We start from the raw sequence: 21,025 nt of genomic DNA, 5'->3' as shown, positions 1-21,025 counted from the left end.
AGAAATAATTTCCGAAATGATTCACCCAAAAAACCTTTTCGCTTGACCAGCATGCATACCCCCACCCCATTAATTATTTAAAAATTAGCTATCAATCATTAAATTCTTGTAATTGTTGTTTAATGATACGTTGGTGTTTTCGGTACATATCCGCATGTAGACTTCCCTGCAGACGTTCACAACTTTTTATGAAATGCCCAAATTCTCGACATCCTGTATATAAACGCCTGTGTTATTCCTACCACTCGTCGGTACATTGTTTTATGGCACGTGAAGCACAATTTCACCAAATAAAACAAGGGTCATGAACAACGACAATCACATGCCAGTAATTTCAATTTCATAAATAGCAGTTAAAAGAAATGTGTACCATAAGCAATGGTTTATTTTTGACGTAAGGTTTTTATTGTAATTAGGAATAGGTGATTAAGGTCAGCTATATACATGTACATGTTTACATTGGAGATGAATTTCATTATGTACTCAACTGTGAAGCAATGTGAGCAAAGAATCAAATTTTTATCACCTAAACAAATAAATATTAAAAATATCTTTACTTTTAAACAAACCTTTAGAAAACTCCGTACTTTCATTAAGAAAATAATAAAATAAAATGTGCTACCCTACTTAGAATGCCCATGCTTCACATTAATGATAACATGGTTTTTTTTCCCCAACTTGATAAATACTTTATTATACGCATGTATTATTTACTAAATGTATATATAACAGCTTTTTGTCTTTATATTTTTGTATACCATTGCATAATGGTTATGCGTTCCAATAAATTGAATTGAGTACATGTAGTCTTGAAATATCATGAAGTATAGAGTTGACAACGATTGAAATAAAAATGCAGCGTTTCCTCGTTTATTCAGTGACTCACAAACTTGCGCGTCTTCTGAATGAAAGTTGTAAAACAAAAGTACTAGGTTTTAGTCAGTTATAACATAATACGGGGTAAAATTCATCTCCGCTAGCAATGGGTTTTGGGTCAACTGTGCCTTCGTGGACGAATAATCTTGGCTAGCGAAGGGGGGGGGGGGGGGGGGGGAGATGCCTAGATAGTCCGCTTGCATTAACATGCATTATGAAGGTGAAATCGAAGAATTGTCCAGTAAATCCAATGATGTTGCAATATATACAGCATGTTTTTATTTCATTTTTGATTGAGGGGGAGATAAACAGCTAAGCACGTAACATCGTTTTATAAAAGGGGGGGGGGGGGACTCATTCATTAGTCCTAACCCCGACCAGCCGAAAAATTTAACATGTTAAGAAAACAATATGGGAAATAAAAAAAATATATCAGAATGAAAGGGGATGGATAATCAATCAGAAAAAAAATTGTACTTTCAAGATTTATACTGAACGTATTAAACTTCCCGTATCTGCATACATTCATGAATATTATAATCAATGATTACCAATGCTCTCTCTCTCTCTTGCTTTCATTATCTAATGCATCTAAATATTAAATTAAAGATTTTAATAATCGATAGCGTACATATGAATAAAAGCAAATAATCGTTAAGTCATTTCTGTTTATATTAATATTAGTCTTTTTTTCATGAACTAGTTGCATTTGACACCGAGGATTTACATCCTTAAATATTGATTACAAGCACGTAGAATCGGAGAGGGTGTAATTTGAAAGCTTGAAAGTTAAGGATTTAGCCTTGTAGCTTGTAGCGACCTACCCACTGCACGATTTAAGAGGGGGAATTGAGTCAGTTTCAGACTAACCCCCCCCCCCCCCCCCCCCCCCCCCCCACCACCCATGTACACAATTTAAGGTTTTCATAATCGGACAATTTAAGCACCATTTTTATTGTTATTTTATTACTTGTCAAGAATTTTACACAACTTAACCGGCAACATACCCCTTTTGATACATTGAAAAATATAAGTAATGTTAGCACGGGGCTCTATAAAGTTCAATCTGCAGTTTGGTCATACTTTGTCATTCAATAACTTACTCAAAATAAAAAAAAAATGTTTGTCGGGTTAGCGGTACTATGATGTATGACTATAACAATGACCTGTGTATAACTTGTACATTCCATGCAAATTCGAAGGGGTTTTCGCCTCAGTAGAACAATGGGGGTCAGCTAATCCGTGTATTTGAAATCAACAGAAGTGCTTAGCTTCTTGCGGAAAGTGTGAAATATATTGGGTCGGCGCAAGATACCCGTGATCTTAGACTAGATCTGATATCGCGCCGACCCAATATATTTCACACTTTTCATAAGAAGTCAAAACCCAAACTAGCTAACCGTAATTTAGTTATACTGTGACAAAGACCCTAGGAATGTGCATGGTATATACTTATCATTGCATTATACAGACACTCTCGATGAACATTTTTTTTAATGAAAACCTTTATCAAAGTACATTGAACATAAGTCTCGGTCAAATGTAATTAACTCGGGATTTTAAAAATAAATCATTCGATGGTTTGTAATTTTGCTTCTATTAATTATGTAATAAATTAATTCCAATTTGTTAATCATCAACAATGCTCTAATTTCTATATTGGATCAAGTTATATTTGTCAAGATGCATATTAACACAATATGATGGAAGTAATTATGTTTAATTTGTCAGAGAGAGAGAGAGAGAGAGAGAGAGAGAGAGAGAGCACATCAGTAATTATTAAATATTCCTATCACATGTTGTACATGTATGTTTTTCATTTACTGAATATACTAATTCGCATTCAAAACAGGAATTGCCTGCAAGTACGCATTATTTAAACATAGAATTTAAGAATATTTCAATGAAGAAAGAAGACTAAAAGAAAAATTTCAAAACCAGTTTTTCTTAAAAACATAATATATAGAGTTTGGTATCGTTGGAATTGGCTCAAAATGCTGAAAAACAATATAAGTATCAGGGGGGAAAATATTGACAATTTTTTCTTTTCTTAAAATTCCACCCTTATCTTGATTATTTGGCCTGCGGCACATTTTCACATCTCCCGTAAGGCGCCCGTGGCCAGAACAAAGCTCCTAGCAGCTGTGTGTATTCGCAAATAACATCGTGTCGTGTACTGTAATAACTGACCATTTTGGCCCCACCCCAATATCAAAACCCCTACCCCTGGAATAATCAAATTTACAATTTTGGATAAGGACTATCTGTTCTTTCAATTTTAGTATCGATAGCATTAAAGAAGATGTAATTTAAATGTTTTACACATAAACACTATATAACAAGTTTGGCTCCGCCCTGGGGTCAGAACCCCCACCCCGGAGATTATAAAAATTTACAATTTTGGCAGATGTCTTCCTGCTCTAAATCACTAAGCATTTAGTTTTTCTTACATGTGTGTGGTTCTTGAGAAGATTTTTGAAAATTGGTCAATTTTGGCCCCACCCCTAGGACCCCAGGGGTGCTTGAGTCCTGAAATTTACAATTTATGTCCCCCTTGTCCCAATGATGCTTCATACCAAATTTGAAAAGAATTGGACTGGTAGTTATTAAGAAGTTAAAAATGTTCAATTGTTAACACACTACGGACGAAAACCAGTTGCAATAGGTCACCTGAGTTTACTCAGGTCACCAAATTGCAATTGCTGGAAAAATAACAAATTTTAAACCTACTGGTCAGAAAATTACAGAGGCCAGTGTGCAGAAATATGATTTTTTTTTAGGTCACCTGAGTAAACCCAGGTGACCTAAAAAAATACACTGGCAGAAATATGATTTTTTTTTGGTCACCTGAGTAAACTCAGGTGACCTAAAAAAAAATCATATTTCTGCACACTGGCCTCTGTAATTTTCTGACCAGTAGGTTTGAAATTTGTTATTTTTCCAGCAATTGCAATTTGGTGACCTAAACGCACTCTTGCTCTTTTGTTCCGGTTCACTGAACTAACTCTTTTTACTTATGTATCGAAGAACTAACTCTTCTTACTTATGGATTAAAACACTCTTTTGTTCTTACCTGTTGTTGACATAGCCCTGGTTTCCTGCAAAAAACGAATAAAAACTTCATGTACATTATATATGATCTATTCAAGTCTCAAGAATTTAGTATATACATGTACACTTTAATAGAATAAGTCCGGAAATACAGCCCAGAGTTTGGGAGACTAGAGAATACGGAAATATAGCCCAGAGTTTAGGAGACTAGAGAGTCCGGAAATATTGCCCAGAGTTTAGGAGACTAGAGAGTCCGGAAATATTGCCCAGAGTTTAGGAGACTCAAGGTCTACTGGTCTAGCATGTCGAATATACTGTCAATCCAGTTTTATATGTAAGGCTATTATTTTTAGGGTTATTTCTTATAACTATTAATTCTATTACTTGTCTTTATGAGGACAAATGTCAATCTCACAGAAAGAAGTTTTATGCGAAAGTAAAAATTGTGGATGACATACTGAAAAGCGACAATTTTCGAGGGGAAAATGAAAAAATTAATTTTGGAGCAAAGTAATAGATTTAATTCTATAAATAAAGTTCTTCAAATAACTTGAAATATTTTCATCAGTTCTGACAATTACAGTGTACATACATGTATATGTTTAAATTTCAAAATTAAAATCTGTGTTTTCCATAGCATTGTAATGTAAAACTCTTACTTGGAGTGTTAGTGTCGGATTTGAAGGTTGAGATTTGCTGCTGTTCTGTGCTGCGAATTCTTCAGATATAATCTGCACTTCCTGACTATCTGGCAAACAGTCCAGGTCAATACTGTAGGCTCCACTACTCTGACTGTAGGACACAGAACTAGCCTGACTCAGGGAATCCGGAGCACTGTCCATCTCCTCACAACTCATCACTCGCTGGACCGGAGGAGCGCTGGGCAGGGACTCAGAGGGTTTCTCAAAATTCTTCTCTCTGGATTGAGTGGAAAAGTAATTGGAGAGACAGGAGTCAGATACCACTCTTTTGTAATTTTTGTTCGCTTTGTCAGAGTTGGTGGCTACATTGTTCAGTTTTGAGAATTTAAATTTAGACCATGTAAATGCTGAGCCAGGGGAAGGCTTGGGTGTGGAAGGACTTTGTTTCATTTTCAAAATTTCCTCTGTGTCTCTTGATTTTGAAGTTGGGGAGTTTGAATTTGACTTTTTTTCTGCAACATTATTCTTCACACTACTTTTCTCTTCTTTTATCTGTGTAGTACTTTCATGCCTCTGAATTTCAGCTGATGAGACAAAAAACCTGAAACAATACACAAACACATTTAACTAAACAGTCAAGTTTTTAATTCATATTGAAATTATTTCACTTAAATTAACCCAACAAGAAGTATTTAAAAAAATTTATGCTCTTCACAAGTGTTTTGTCAAATTATTGGAAATTTGATTTATGACCTTGGCATTTGACCTTCATTATAAAGTTGAATAAAACTTTAAACCCGACCTTTCAGTTCCACTTATGAAGCTGGTATCTGGTATGATAAATAAGTTATGATCAATGTTAAAAATTCAAACAGCTAGGCAACCCCCCCCCCCCCCCCCCCCCACCATTATGTCAGTCTCTGATTGTGGTGGGTGGTGGCAAATAAACGCAAGTACCAAGTTTTGTTTTGGTTTTTCTTTATATTTCAAAAAAGCACTTGATGCAATATCTGATTCAACACACCAGTTGAGCTTATCAAACTGCACAATATGTTTCTTTACCTGCTTTTGACAATATTTTTGGAGGCATTTATATTGAACTTTTCTCTCTTTTCCTCCAGTAGGACAGCAAACCTGTTACGTTTTGGAGATGGTTTGGGAGATGCTGGAACTGGCTCCTCTCTGTTCTCATGTCTAGATGGTGAGCGTTTACAAGTATCCTGGTCAGCGTCTCTCAAGGAATCAAAAAACTGGACTTTGTTAGGCGACATGTATATTTTTCGGAATTTTTTGACTGGACTTTTTAGGAGCTCTGGGTCAGAGCCACTGGAAGACCGATGCCTCTTCTTTGGAGATGGAAGTGAGGGGGAATTTTCATCATTACCTTCCAGGTATATGTTTGTCAACTCCGAATCAGACTTGATATGTTTGTCATCCTCTGAAATAACAATTCTAATCTAAGTATCATATTTCTGATTTGCTTTAACTGTGCGATCACTAGCAACACAAACTTACAAGCATGTCCTAGAGAATTTTAGTCCCCTGGAATACAAAGGGCTTTGGAAGGGGAGTAGGGGGCGAATGGGATAATTTCCATTTTGTATCAAAAGAAATTTAAGAAAAATAAAATACATGCATACATGCCAAATATGAAACCTGAAGGAAAAGTACCTGTGACATTATGTGTCAGATTAAAGTTCTTTTGACTGGCAAGATACAAGCATGTAGAAGGTGTGTTTGTGAAACACTGCCACCCCTGTATAGCAAAAGAGTAATTGTCACAAGGAATACACATGTCAAATATGAAAGGCTTATCAATAGCCATTAAAACTTTATCGTCAAAGTTCAAGTTTTTCAAATGTAGGTCAAACTCCAAGGTCATGAGGTCCAAAATATTGGTTGATCCAGAGGGGGTTTGGAACCCCCCTTTCTCTGGGACATCTATGTAGTTTTCAAACATTATAATGCTAATTTGTAGGCTATTATTTTTTCATCTGCAAATTAAATATCACAAGTCTCTTATTTACTGCCATTTACATGTACAACCACATTTCAAAACAGAATGACTTCCATCATAAAATTGTTAATTTTACCTGCCATTGGCCTTTCTCGATGGAAACTTTTCTTTACAACAATCTCTTTGCTCTGAAGATTTGGCCTCTCAGTATTCTGCACCTCTGTGAGTTCTGTTTTGGGTCTGGTTCTATAATTCCGGTCCCAGATACTCAATTGATGCAGCTGTTCAGGTTTTTTCTTACTGGCTTTGGGAGGCTTTGAATATATACACAACAATCATTAGTGTTGAACATTCGTAAACTATCCATAGTCATGCTAGACCTCATCAGAATAAGTCGTGCATGTGAAACATGCTTGCCAAATTTGGATTTTAAATCAAGATTCGTGAATTTGTTTTAATCAAACACCTAACGATCCAACTCTTAAAACCATTATGCAGTATCACATGGCAAGTGATCTTTATTTGTTTTCCATTACAATGCAATTCATTGGACAAAAATTTTAAACAGAGATGAAAACTCCTCAATATGTCACTATCATGACTAAAACATTTTCACCCCCTTGGATCTATGTGAAACTATGGTGTACCTCTGGAGAAGGTTGTGTGGCTACCAGAATCCAGACAATCCAGACAATGCTCAAACAAGTTGTAATTAAACATAAACATTTGTTACATTATCAATTTTGACCTTGACCTTTATATAAGAGACAGTATTTTATGTGTCTGTTGAGGATCATCCTTCCCCTTGCCTCTAATGTCTGATGATAATGATGATAATAATACTAAAATTCATATAGCGCCTTATATAGAATAAATCACTCTAAGGCACTTCACAAGGGTAAAAAGAGGAATGCAACGATAAAACACAATATTGAATGACAGTATGACATAAAATCTTACATATGTAAAATTATCAAAATAAAACACTATAATTAAGATCGTTAGCGAAAAGTTTGTGTTTGTTTTTTGGTGTTTGATAATTAAACAATTTATACATGTTATAATCTAAAAAGCTGTTAATTGATAAAAATGAATTTTAAGATGGACACTAGCGGTTTCTAGACCCAAGCTCGTCTCCAATATCAGACGGACAATAGTGGTTCCCACAAGTGTCAGATGGACACTGATAGATTCTTGACCAAAGCTTGCCACTTTTTACAAATGCACACTACAGCAGGTAAAGATTAAAATCAATGGATTTTCTCATACTCACAACGTAAATGTCTGGATCAAAGTCAGCAAACTTTTCCTTGGTGTAAATGTTTATATTTCCTAAAGCTATTTGGTATGCCTCATGCTGTGGAATAAGTCTTGTTGTCTATCAAGGAACAAATGCAAAGCTTCACTGATGCCCAAGATCTTATCTAAGTACAGATATCAATCATATTTGTATTTCATTCATTTGTTTACAAAATGTTAAACCACAGAATTACCATCTCATGAAAATACCATCACATAATAAACTAGTGCTAGCTGTAACAAAGACCTTTACGAATGTTCCCCAAACAATTCAAAAAGTGGTGCCATTTGTTTTAGTAAGTACCATTGAATTGTTTGACATTATACACAGTAAAAATGTCATCTCATTTTCTCTATTTTGAATTCATTGGAGAGGTATAGGAGCTAAAGCATTATCCTATCGAAATCAATCCAACGTACATGCACCTCCTGGTCTGTGAAATATTTCACACATAACCTTGAAGTGTTTGTGGCAACAAAGAGATTTTGTACCCATTTTTCTTAATTTGGGATCTCCTGGGAAGAGGTACATGACCACTTCCTTCTGCAACCTAATACGACAATTAAATGCAGCACACTGTAGCATTTTCCAAAGCTATGCAATAAATACTTAGTTATACAAAGTCTTTTGTTTACTTCATAGTGGGTCTTCCTGACATCATCAGCAAAGGGAGATAAGCCGCAATCATCAAAGATCATTTTCATGATCAAATACATTTGATCAGCTGTACTGACATTATCTTGCATTAAAATTTTCTTTTATAAAAATGAATTCTTTTTACATAAATCTTGATTAATGAATTCCCACACATAACTCACTTTCCTCTACAATTTCGTTTCATATGACCTTTAAAACAATATGAATTTCTGGCAGAAGAGATACAACAATATCAAATACATGTAATAACTATTACAGATTAATTGGATTACAGATATCAAATGAAAGTAAAGGATACGCTCCAGCATAAGGCATAAGCTTGGCATTCATTCCCTCTTCATAAGAATCCAAGGGACGTAACCTTCTTTGAATAGGATCATACACCAGCTGATAAAGAAATGTGTTGTTGGCACGGATAAATCCCTCAATATATTCCTCTGGTACGGTGAGAGACATGTTTAGGTAAGTGCTGGGAAATTTTTTTAACAGCTGAAGAAAATAAAACAAATAAATAAATAGAAATTATATTCCATTGTGCAAGTCAAAAACTTTTACAATAAAATTGCTACAAAACATCTCAAAACAGTTTTACAAACACATGCTTAAAGTATAGCTCTTCTAATAGCAACTTTGTATGATTACATATATTATATATTTACTTTAGGAGAGGGACTAGCTAGTTGTCAGAACTTTTTGATTTGATCAATAAAATATGTTCAAAACAAATACACTGTATATTCATAAAAGTTAAATACAGTATAAATTTACAATTTTGATATCAGATTGTCTTGCTCGCTTGAAGACTTTTGCCGCTTTTCCGAGTCCAATTCCTGGTAAGGAGGCTAAATAATCACAGCCCGAGAGAATGCACATGAAGCGAAACTTCTCAAATGTGTAAAACCCGCTCTGGATCTCCATCACTTCATTTAATCGACTCTGTTCTATAAGAATACCATTTCCAAAATGATCCATCTTGAATACCACCTGCAATTCAATTTCCTGTTATACCACTCTGTAAATGTATCTGCATGTATATTGTGTTTAACGGTTATTTTCATTTTACAAAACAGGCTGATTATGATGATATAGAATTGTATGAGAGATTGCATATTTGTTGATTAATACTACAATGTATAAACATAAATAACAGAAAATATTGTGAGAATTTACTTTTCACGGGTTTCTCATTTTGTGAGTAAAATCAGATCTACAATCTATAATACTTTTTGTGTGCATTAGTGACTTGGTCATTTCATCCACATTGGTCAATACCTTCTGGCAGCCAAACAGTAGCAGATCTGAGTCCTCTGTGATGATCACTTGAGCAATGCCACGTTTGTTCAGATAGGCCAGCTGGGCATCAGCCTCATATGGAGCCACAATACAGTCAACACCCCGGGCTCTACAGGCCTTCAACAGAAAATACCGACATCAGTTACCGCAGACTTTCCGGAAAGAAGTAGAGAGCATAAAAATGCATGTTTACGGTTGTCTGGACAAGATTTATAAACCTTTTCTTCCAGTTACCTTGACATTGTCTGAATGAATGGTCTATGATCATATATGACACATCTACATCATATACATGCAGTGATTGTCTAAAGCTTTTCTGCTCCAAGTATTGATTCACAACAAGAATGGTATATTTTTCCTTGTTTTCCCTCACCTAATCTGACCTTGGATTTGACACATTCTTGGAAAACAAGTAACCCCCCCCCCCCCCCCATGTCGCAAGCCACAGCTAAAACATACGCTTCTCTATTGTTAAATCTAGGATCTAGAGAGGGCACACATATCATATGTTCAAAAGGGCACTTTTCATCGCGGCAAGACAATTTCAGGGCAATTTCATTGTATCATACTATGATAGTAATGGAGTAATCATTTAGCCTCTTTAAAAATTAATACCTGCTGCCTTCATTTTAAACTTATCAATCATCCTTGTGAAATAAAGAACAATTGCTTATATTAACAAATATTTTTAAAGGCATAGGGTCTAAGATATTGGTAAAATTTTGCATGTTCCAAAAAGGTGGCGAAATTAAAGATCATAACTAGAAAATCACAAAAAATTTCCTCAGAATGTTTACAAACACATTGGATACGATAGTAATTACAAAATAATTCCCTGTTCTCATTTGCCTAAACTGGTACCCTGTTGACTTTGCATCTCTTATGTTTGTGTGTAGCCACCAATCAGCTGGGTACCAGTTTTAATATATTGTCCTCCAGACAAACATTTTATATAGGGCTGAAACGTCAAAATGACTTCAATTTCAAAGCGCTGCAACTATTCTCTCCCCTTTCACCTGTGGCTCTCTGCATAACAATTTTTTCGTTTCTCATAAATATGCATGATGTTGCTGTACATCTGAGCAAATGTTAGTTGGAGATTTAATCTGTTCACGGACCAATCAGAACGCTTGTTCTTCCACTACTTCAGTAAACTAACCAATGCAGAATCCATATACATGTATACAACATGTGTATAACTTTGACAGTTATGAACAAGCCGGCGTCCCGGCACATCTGATGAGGAATAATGATGTTTTTCTTTCACTAAGAACAGCGATGAGAAGTCTCTCTGTTACTGGGCGTTTCCAGGAAGTCTCTATGCTACCGGGCGTTTCCAGAAAGTCTCTATGCTACTGGGCATTTCCAGGAAGTCTCTATGCTACCGGGCGTTTCCAATGAAATATTCGGAGACTAATGACGACAAGTGTTGTGTATTGGTAATACACCCCCCCCCCCCCTAAACAAGTGGACAAATATAAGAAATAAACCGTGAAACCGTTCAGATGTCATTGATCTGTAGGATTTTGTTTACTATAATCATGGTGCAAAAAGCAGTCGCAGCCATTATATAGCTTGATGTCATCTGGAACAGGGCTCGAAATTAACATATGTCCGTCAGTCTGTGACTGGCTAAAAGTCTGGCGGACTGACCGACATTTGTTTTAGTCAGTCCGATGGGACTGGTTAATTTTCTAAAGCATCATTTTGGAAAATATACTTAATATGAAATTTCATACACATTTGGCATGCTTCGATCTGTTTAATCAATCGGAAGAATCTGATTCGTAAATATAAATCCCACATTTAAGTGTTACAATATTGTCATAAGGCATAATGAGTTAATTTTCATTTTAATGATATCAACAAAATATATTTGATTATTTCTGGAAAACTCTGTTGGACTGGTAATTTTTTCTGCGGACTGGTTAAAATTATACCCCATCAGTCCGGCTGGACTGGTGACATAAAAAGTTAGCTTCAAGCCCTGTGGAAGGTCATTCTAGAGATGTGCTGCAGACCAACTATAGCTATTTTACAAGTTGTGGCTGCACCAAACCAGATCTTCCATTTAAGGTCAAGAATTATATTGGTAACAGATTATGTCATTGTCGTCGTGCATATTTATGAGAAATGAAGAAATTGTCACGCAAAGAGCCATGGGTGAAAGGGGAGGAGTGTACATTTAAGCCGTGGCATGAGGCGATTTTGACAGTGATAAAATCCCATTGCAATAAATTAGAACAAGTCCGGGAAACAATTTGACCTACTTTTAACCCTAAAATAGGTCATGCACTAATTACCAGTAAGCTGAAATGCAAACTGAATTATGTATTTCTCTTAGAGGAAGGTTGCGACTACATTTCAAGGCAATGGCTGTATCCATGTCGACAAAAAAAGAAGGGAAATTGCGGCCTAATTTCAATGCTGTACATGCACCCATTACAGAAAAAAGTCTGGAAAACATGACCTCGCACTGACAGACAGCACCATAACATAATACGTCCCATATTACTTCAACGCATTTCCGTATCCTGTGGAGTTAATGGTGATGCCCTAGAATGGATCAGATCCTATATACAAGATAGACACAAGTGCGTTACCATTGGACCCATTGGGCCGGATACCCATCAGTTACCTTTTAGTGTTAAACATTCCCCAAGGATCTGTTTTAAGACACAAATTATATTGTCTTTTTGCAAAATCCATAGGAACAATATGTCATTGCCATGGTATGAAGTATCATTGCTAGGCAGAAGATTTACAACAGGGATCGACATTAACGGTTGTCCGATTGCCCGAGGCAAGTGAAAACCCAGTTTGGACAAGTGAAACTCAATACACACTTGTCCGATGGGGCAAGTGATTATTTAAGTAGGAGATGTGATTATTATAATAATTGTGTTAAGCTTGATGAATATAAAATATTAGAAAGTAAAACCCAACTTCATATAGAGTTGTTTTCTTTACCGAATCAACAGATTATAGCAAAGGCCCATTCTAGTAGATCATACTGTATCACCAATTGACAGACAGAGATAATTAAGATAATTAGAATTACTGGTTGACAGGCTTTTTAGAGTCTAAAATAGTTCGGACAACAAAGTTTTTCATTTGGACAAGTGAAAGTTCGAGTTTACTTTCCCGAAGGTCAAATTAGATGAAAAGTTAATGTCTATCCCTGTACAAGTATCCGGCATCGCAGATATAGGATCTTTGATGATATAGAATCTTCTTTATAAATTAAATCAAGACAAGACTGAACTAATTCATTTTCAATGAAACAAAACTTAGACTGCGCCCCTATGTTACATCTCAAGGGGAACCTCACTATCAAGAGTACAACATGTGTGAAAAAGTTAGCTGTATTTTTCGATCAACATCTTACAATAGAAAAATAAGTGTCATCAGTTGTCAAATCATGTCACTATCAGATTTTTAACATCGGGCGGATAAGACGCTACTTAACAAATTAAGCTTGCAAAACCCTGATAAACGCCTTAGTAACATCTAAACTTTATTATGGAAACTGACTATATTTTGGAGTTGGGAAAAAAAAAACAACCTTGGACAGACTGCAACAGGTGCAAAATAATGCTGCTTGTCGAGTTACAAGGTCACCAAAAACGGGAACACATATTTCCAATTCTGGCAGAACTTCCCATCCATTACCAACCCAAATTCAAGATTTTGACCTATACATGAAAGGTGAAGATAACAAACAGTGATCAATCTCATAACTCCCATAAGCAACACAAATTAGACAGCTGGGTAAACACAGACCCCTGGACACAATAGAGGTGGGAACAGGTTCCTAGGAGGAGTAAGCACCCCTGTCGATCCGTCACACCCGCCGTGAGCCCTATATCCTGATCAGGTAAATGAAGTTATCTGTAGTTAAAAATCAGTGTGCAACGAACGGCCTAACAATCGGTATGAAACATGTCAGACAGCATTTGACCCAATGATAGGTTGTATTGACGAACTAGATCGTTATAACGACCATAAAATTGACGAAATGCTGACTTCAATCGAGACTGTTGAAATTCCTGTACAATCAACTTGTTTGTCAGTAGTTTGCCTCAATTTAGAAACTGACCATACGCAGAACTAGTTCTGACGTATCGAATCTGTTGAGAGATATAAACACCATATGAAGGTGATAATGGAATATTGCTACATAAATAAAGGACAATGGAGAAGCTGAAATCATCCCATTTGTCAAATAGTTGAGTTGTCAGTTTGCCGTTAATGTCTACTGTCAATAAAATATCTAAGTATGAAGCAGAAGTGTGGTGTCTTTTATTTTGAGTTCACAGGGATATATCGAATCGACATATAAATGAAAGTTATCATTGTTAATAGACAAAACGTCGATATATCGAAATGTCGAATTGAAGGCCACAGCAAGAGATTTGTTCTTCTTACGTAGAAGTTTTTGAATAAATTTTGCTTCATATGAATACAGGTCAGCTAACAAAGGAGCACAATTCATACATACTGTTCCTTCCACGGATCTGTGACGTCATACATAGCAAGTCTTTTAAATGAATACATTCCAAGTCGACCATTACAGTCAGAATCGAAGTCACGACTTGTGGTGCCAAAAATCAGAACAAAAAAAAATACGAAGAATGCTAACTAAGTTGGTCTGCAGCACATCTCTAGAATGACCTTCCAGATGACATCAAGAAGTCAACATCTCTTGAAATTTGAAAAAAAAAGTCTTAACACTCATTTTTATCAATTAGCATTTTAGAATCTAACATGTCATGTATAAAACTGTGACTTTTAATTATCAAACACCAATAAAAAAAAAAACCAAAAAACTTTTGCTATCGATCTAAAAAATGGTTTTTTTTTATTTTAATAAGAAGTATGTCATACTGTCATTTAATTGATTTATTGTTGCATTCCTCTTCTTACCCTTGTAAAGTGCCTTAAAGTAATTTGTTCTATGTAAGGTGCTTTCATTATTATCATTATTACCCGATGACGGGTGTATGAAAAAGAAAAAATCAGTATATGCACCCAGGGGTGCATGAGCCGAGTTGCATGGGATACATTGTAAAGCCAGGAATGACGTGGTATATTTATAATTGTGAAAAACTAATTTCAGTTTAACTTTTCGAGTTACTGTCCAGAAACCATATTTGTCTGAAGTTTTCAATCTATATTCGGTCACTGTGACCTTGACCTTTGTTCTCCAAAATCAATAGGGGCCTTGCTTTGCTGGTATCCAACAATATATCCAAGTTTCATTTGATTCAAATTAAAATTTTTTGAGTTATCCTCCGGAAACCAAAATCCTTTTGGAATTTTAAATCTATTTTCAGCCACTGTGACCTTGACCTTTGACCTATTTTCTCCAAAGTCAATAGGGGTCTTCCTTACCTGGTACATAACAATATCTTTCAAGTATCACAATCCTTTTGGAATTTTAAATCTATTTTTAGTCACTGTGACCTTGACCTTTGATCATTTTTTCCAAAATCAATAGGGTCTTCCTTACCTGGTACCCAACAATATATCAAAGTTTCATTTGATTAGTTTGTAAAGTTTTCGAGTTATCATCCGGAAACCAATTGTTGACGCCCAACCGCCCGCCCGCATCACCAAACCAATAGACGAGTTCAACTTCGTTGCAACTCGGCTAAAAATTTGACAACTGAGTATAATAAAATTTTCAAGGTGAATACATACATTCATCAGCTGCAGTGCCATGTCTGGACTAATGTCGATACACCTCTGGAGACACTCCCTGGCCTCAGCTCTTTTACCTTCTCGCAATAACTGGGCTGCTTTCTTTCTGTTTATTTCACGCTTTCTGTAATGAATCAAGGTCTGTTACCATGGTTACAATGTATGATCATTTACATATAAGTTACTATTAATTTTTTTTTCAATAACGATCAATTTCACATTTAATTGAAAATCTCAAAAGCAGTGTGCAGAAGATGTTGGGCTCATAAATTCACTCACTCCCTGCGAGTCTTCTCCACCTCTTTCTTGGAAGGAAGGTGACAACCGTCGAATACCAGCACTGGCTTAATGTTTTTCTTCAAGAGCATTTCCACATACTTCATGCAGTAGTACACATATCTAAAAATCAATGTTTACTTACATTTAGTACAAAAAGCGGCTGATCATTAAATGATGTTAAAAACAAACCATTACAGACAAATGCCAATATGACATACAGTTGAACACCGGTATCTTGAATACCATGGATTCAGAAGTCCCAACTGAGATATTCCAGCTGTTAACTTTTGTAAAGCTGACAATCTGTAAAATTGTTATTTAAAAACCTGTGGTGAACATAATAGAATTAAATTTTAAAACCTGTATATGTTTGTTCTTGCTATTATGACCATTCACTTTCATAAAACCAGTGTTATTTCTTTCATAATGGATACATGAAAGGTGAAGATAATGAACAGTTATCAATCTCATAACTCATATAAGGAATACAAAATAAAGAGTTGGGCAAACACGTAAAGGTTTCCAATTCCCATTCCTTCTAAAGTCATTTGTAATAGCTCTTAATTGTTTTGTATTAATGACTTTGATATCAATAAAGGTCATTCTCTTGAAATCTGAACATTATGCTTGTGACCTTGACATTTGTTCTTTTGATTTTAAAGGAAAAAATCTTGCAGAACAAGAAACGTTTGCAAAACATATGCCCCCATGGTGCAAAATTGAAAAGGGTTATACACATGTATCACTTAAATGATAGCAGTGCCAAAACAATTCAAGATGTTCTGCGGACAATATCTTTTATGTCCAGAATGTATAGACCTTTGACCATGTGACCTAAACATCAATGGGGATCTTCAACTACTTAGGATGTACCAGTGTACTGAGTTTGGTATCTGCCAAGCGAAGATTTCTCAAGATATTGAACGGACAGTATCTTCCCATGTCGAGGTTGACCTTGGACCATGTGACCTCAAAATCAATAAAGAGGGTGGGGAGTGGGTGTCATCTATTGTAGGATATACTGAGTTTGATGTCCATCAAGTAGAGGGTTCTCAAGATATTGAGCGGACAGCATCTTCCTATGTCCAGTTTGACCATGTGACATCAAAATCAATAGGGGTTATCAATTCCTTAGGATGTACCAGTGTACCAAGTTTGAAGTCTGTCAAGCAAAGGGTTGTCAAGATATTGAGCAGACAGTATCTTCTTATGTCCTGAGTGGATTGACCTTTTGACCTAAATATCAATACACATCCTCTTCTACTCATAATAGGGGTCTTGTGGTGCATTTGGGATGAAATCTGTATCAAAAGGCTGAAATTTTTCATTACCACTTTTCTTTAAAAATTTCAACAACCAAACTAGGACTGAAACGATATGCCCCCTTCACGATACATACTGCAATGCTTATGCAGCGATTCAATACTTTCAATACGATACAATGTACACTGCATGGAGATGGAGATTAAAAGAAGGTGGCGTTGGATTGGGCATGTTCTACGAAAAGGAAAAGATATCACTAAGATTGCTCTGAGATGGACACCTAATGGAAAGAGAAAAAGAGGGCGCCCAAAGGAGACATGGTGAAGGATGGTAGAACAGGAGATGAAAGATGTTGGGAAGACCTGGGGGGAAATAGAAAAGAAAGCAAAATACAGGCAGTTGTGTCATCAGCTGGTTGAGGCCTTATGTGCTGATAGGCACGAAGAGGATAAGTAAGTAAGTACAATGTACAGAAGAAACCAATAATAACAGTGAAGAAAAATAAATTCCCAACATTCACAGTCATAATTTTAAAAGCAAAAGGTTTCCAAACTGCCAAACAGTAATATGCCTGTTGGCTCTGTACTCTAAACCGATAAAGTTCATTATCGTTTTCGTCAGACTCAAGGCAAACAACAATCTGAATGTTATTGGACTCTATCTTGTCCCTCATGCAGGTATGTTAGATAATATTAAAGTACAGGTCAAGCCCGATACAAGTTTAAGCCTGATGCATTTTACTGAACCCGTTTGTAATAAACGTATTGAACCGAAAATCGAGGCAATGAATCGAACATTGAATCAAGCATTTATATTGAATAGTATGGATATTTCGGTGAATCTTTTCAGTCCTAAACCAAACCATGAAGACAAAAAAATTGCCACATTATTTACATAATGGATATAAAGGATGATTTTCTATGTCAAATGATGACACGTATGGAATAAGCTTCATAGTAAATCACACACTTGACACTAGCTTTTGTTTTAATTGCACTACCTTTAAAGCACCAAAAGGCCATTACTAGTCACATCTGGTTTTAAATCAGTCTGATTAAAACCAGACCCTCAAATTCACTCCCCTCCCCTTTTTTAATGTCCGCTCGTTGAATGAGATTGAAGGTCTGGTTTTAATCAGACTGGTTTTAGATAATCAATCAAAATCAAGTCTACTAGATAACAGATTGAAAATGTTATGAAATTTCTAAGATTTTCCAAGTTTACAGTGCCATTGGTTCACTTTCAATTGTTATTAAACTGGACTAGTACTTCAATAGTCCAGACTCCTGAGCAAAATTGATTTGCCTCACCAAACTAGCATCAGATTCCATTCCTAATGACACATATACTTACTGGTCAGTGGCTTCCCCTAGAGCTAGCTTCTCGGCACAAGAGAAAGCCCCTTTATGGAGCCAGCAATACGCATCTATCGCCACAGTGCAACCCTCAAACTTTGCGATGTTTACTGGAACATGGATCTTTTTAAGAAAAGGCAATAACCCTGTAACACCCATATTTCACAAAGAGGTCTGCCACTAAGAAAAACGAAAGAAAGAACATTGTATTTCATTTATATCCAACAACTTACAGACCATTAATCTGGTTAGGAACATTTCCTCTACAGTGAGATAATCTCACGAAAATGCGATTATTCCTCTCTCTAGCGAGAGTAAATATATTTCATAAAACCGATAAAATCAACTGCGGAGTACATCTCTTCGTGTTTCACATGAAAAGAAGAATAAAGTGCTAAAATGTCTGATACTTCTGTAAATACATAAATCAAAACAAAAACACTCAAGATGAATTTCAGCCTCCTCTGCTCTTAAGCAGCAACGTTGATATGAAATTTCTTGACTGTGTTGTAAATTTTACATAAACACTTCACATCATGTTGAATGTCACATTTATTTAGCATTGCACGGAATTTGTCATTATTTTTAATCAAATCACTTGTTCATGGGAATGTTTACTTTCTCGCTAAAGAAGGATAATTTCATTTTAGTGAGAAGATCTCGCTATAGGGGAAGTGTCCCTAACCTGTTCCGTCTTTTGGACTATACAGCGTATGTAGCAAAATTAATTTTGAACTAGCAGCAAGTCATATATCATCACCTTTTGTAAGTTTTAAAATACCATTAATATATCCTACTCAATATTTCCCATGCATTTCATTTGGTGGCCTAGAGGTTAGAGCGTTCACCCCACATGCAGCAGGCCGGGGTTCGAATCCCAGCCGCAACAGACCTAAGTCGTTAAAACAGGTAGTGAAAGTTCCATCGTCAAACGCTCGGCATCAGGTGTGAATATCACGGGTCCTTGGAGATAACCTTAAAAACAGATGTCCCGTGTTGCAGCAAGTGTGGCACGTTAAAGAACCATCCCTCACTGCTCAATGGCCATAAGCGCCGAGCAAAGGCCTAAATTTGAAGCCCTTCACCGGTCTTGGTGATGTCTCCATATGAGTGAAAAATTCTCGAGAGAGATGTTAAAACAAGATACATTCAATCAATAAACAAAACTCAAAATGCATTCATGCATGTTTATGGTCACCACCCTCAATGATGAGAGCTTCATAAAATGGAGACATACTATAAAAGTGAGACACAGACTCTGTCAGAAAGCAAAGCAAACTTTACATTTGGTAATTTGATTCTTTGTGTCTGCAAAGCGAAGTTTAGCCCCTATGGACGTTTCGTGCCGAGATGATTCACCCCTAGACATTTCTCCCAAAAAGACATTGAGCATACATTAATGATTGTCTGTTGTGCACTTATTGCTTTCTTTATTTTGTAGATTAATGTTTATAAACATCCATAATGATTAAAAAAAATGTTAATGGTCTGTGTTATAAAAATAATCAAACAAGATGAAGGGATTAACACTCTCAACAAACTAGGTAAGTGATCTAAGTGAGATTAAAGACAACTACCGCGATGGCGGTACCACTTCAAATATTAAATTAATAGCATCTATAATTTACGTTTGCCGGGATTAATCTTAATTTGAAGGCACTGAGCTCCAGATATCAACCCCACGGAGAATGTAACAAGTTATGATATTTCGTCTTCTTCAGTCATGTTTATTTTGATAAAATTAATGTAATTTCTATTAAAGAAGTTCCAGTTTTGATTGTTTATTTCCTTCAAATTTTACTCCTTAACTTCGATGAAAGAGGCTTGTATATATAAGTATGGGGGGTACAATGTTGCAATATTATACAAATCTTGATTTATATTCGATGATCTTGATGTTTATATATGTAAACACTTTGATTTATTTGTGATAAATCTCAGTTTATATTGGCAATGCGATAAATCTCAATTTATTTGCGATTTATAAATCTTGTTACATGTATTTATATATTCAATAATCTTGTTCATTTTATTGATCAAGGTATCGAATATAAATCAAAATTTATCGAATATAAACTAAAAGATTATCGATTACCATTTTTCTTTTCTTTTTTCTAAACAAGAGACCATAATTTCCTTTGATATACCCCTCCCCCTAAATCTGCCACTGGATATACATGTATAATTATTATTTCGATGATCATGAATGCAAGAAAAATCAAAATGATGTTCTGTATTACTTGAACATGTGGCCAGAAATCATCATAAAACGTTTCAAAGTGCACGGAAATGCACGGGATGTTTCGCACCGCAAACAGGGGCGAACCGTCTGAGTGTGAATCGTCTTTTGGAGCGAAACGCCCTATTTTAGTATTTACCTGCAAAGCACAAAGTTGTCCACTGTGAAGCATGCAGCTGTAATTTTCTAAATCGATGCTTTTACCTAAATCGTGTCCATTGAATATCAGACATAAACTAGATCTAGATCAGAATGTAAACAGTATCTAAATCCAATTGCAAATTGTTTTAAAAGCAGCAGATCTACCTTCGGCATATAATATAGGCCTAATACCAAAACTTCAATTTCCCGCAATATTTTTCCAGAATACTGATTTTCGGATCCTACATGTTGAATATCTTTTTATACTTT

The 21,025-nt window shown here is 35.7% G+C and overlaps 1 protein-coding gene across 2 annotated transcripts in view; it reads right to left on the bottom strand.

Annotated features, from left to right (window-relative positions):
* The window catches only part of LOC125649022 (exonuclease 1-like), a 30,776-nt gene extending 9,791 nt beyond the window's left edge, over positions 1-20,985 (bottom strand). The window contains exons 1-12 of one of the 2 annotated variants that reach the window (XM_048876227.2): positions 20,754-20,985; positions 18,374-18,555; positions 15,758-15,877; positions 15,479-15,602; positions 9,755-9,892; positions 9,251-9,466; positions 8,781-8,971; positions 7,799-7,895; positions 6,662-6,839; positions 5,631-6,006; positions 4,587-5,169; positions 3,950-3,974 (exon numbers count right to left, since the gene is read on the bottom strand). In XM_048876227.2, the coding sequence (XP_048732184.2) occupies positions 3,950-3,974; positions 4,587-5,169; positions 5,631-6,006; positions 6,662-6,839; positions 7,799-7,895; positions 8,781-8,971; positions 9,251-9,466; positions 9,755-9,892; positions 15,479-15,602; positions 15,758-15,877; positions 18,374-18,534 (2,209 nt within the window). In that variant the 5' untranslated portion in view covers positions 18,535-18,555; positions 20,754-20,985. Of the gene's footprint in view, positions 1-3,949; positions 3,975-4,586; positions 5,170-5,630; positions 6,007-6,661; positions 6,840-7,798; positions 7,896-8,780; positions 8,972-9,250; positions 9,467-9,754; positions 9,893-15,478; positions 15,603-15,757; positions 15,878-15,975; positions 16,061-18,373; positions 18,556-20,753 lie in introns of those variants that run through there. The other variant, XM_048876229.2, reaches the window with a different exon arrangement.
* Between the last annotated feature and the right edge of the window lie 40 nt (positions 20,986-21,025).

Source organism: Ostrea edulis, chromosome 5 (assembly GCF_947568905.1).
Source record: "Ostrea edulis chromosome 5, xbOstEdul1.1, whole genome shotgun sequence".
NCBI classification, from domain to species: Eukaryota; Metazoa; Mollusca; class Bivalvia; order Ostreida; family Ostreidae; genus Ostrea; species Ostrea edulis.
The sequence above is the reverse complement of the archived record's forward strand: the minus strand, read 5'-3'. Positions and strand labels throughout refer to the sequence as shown.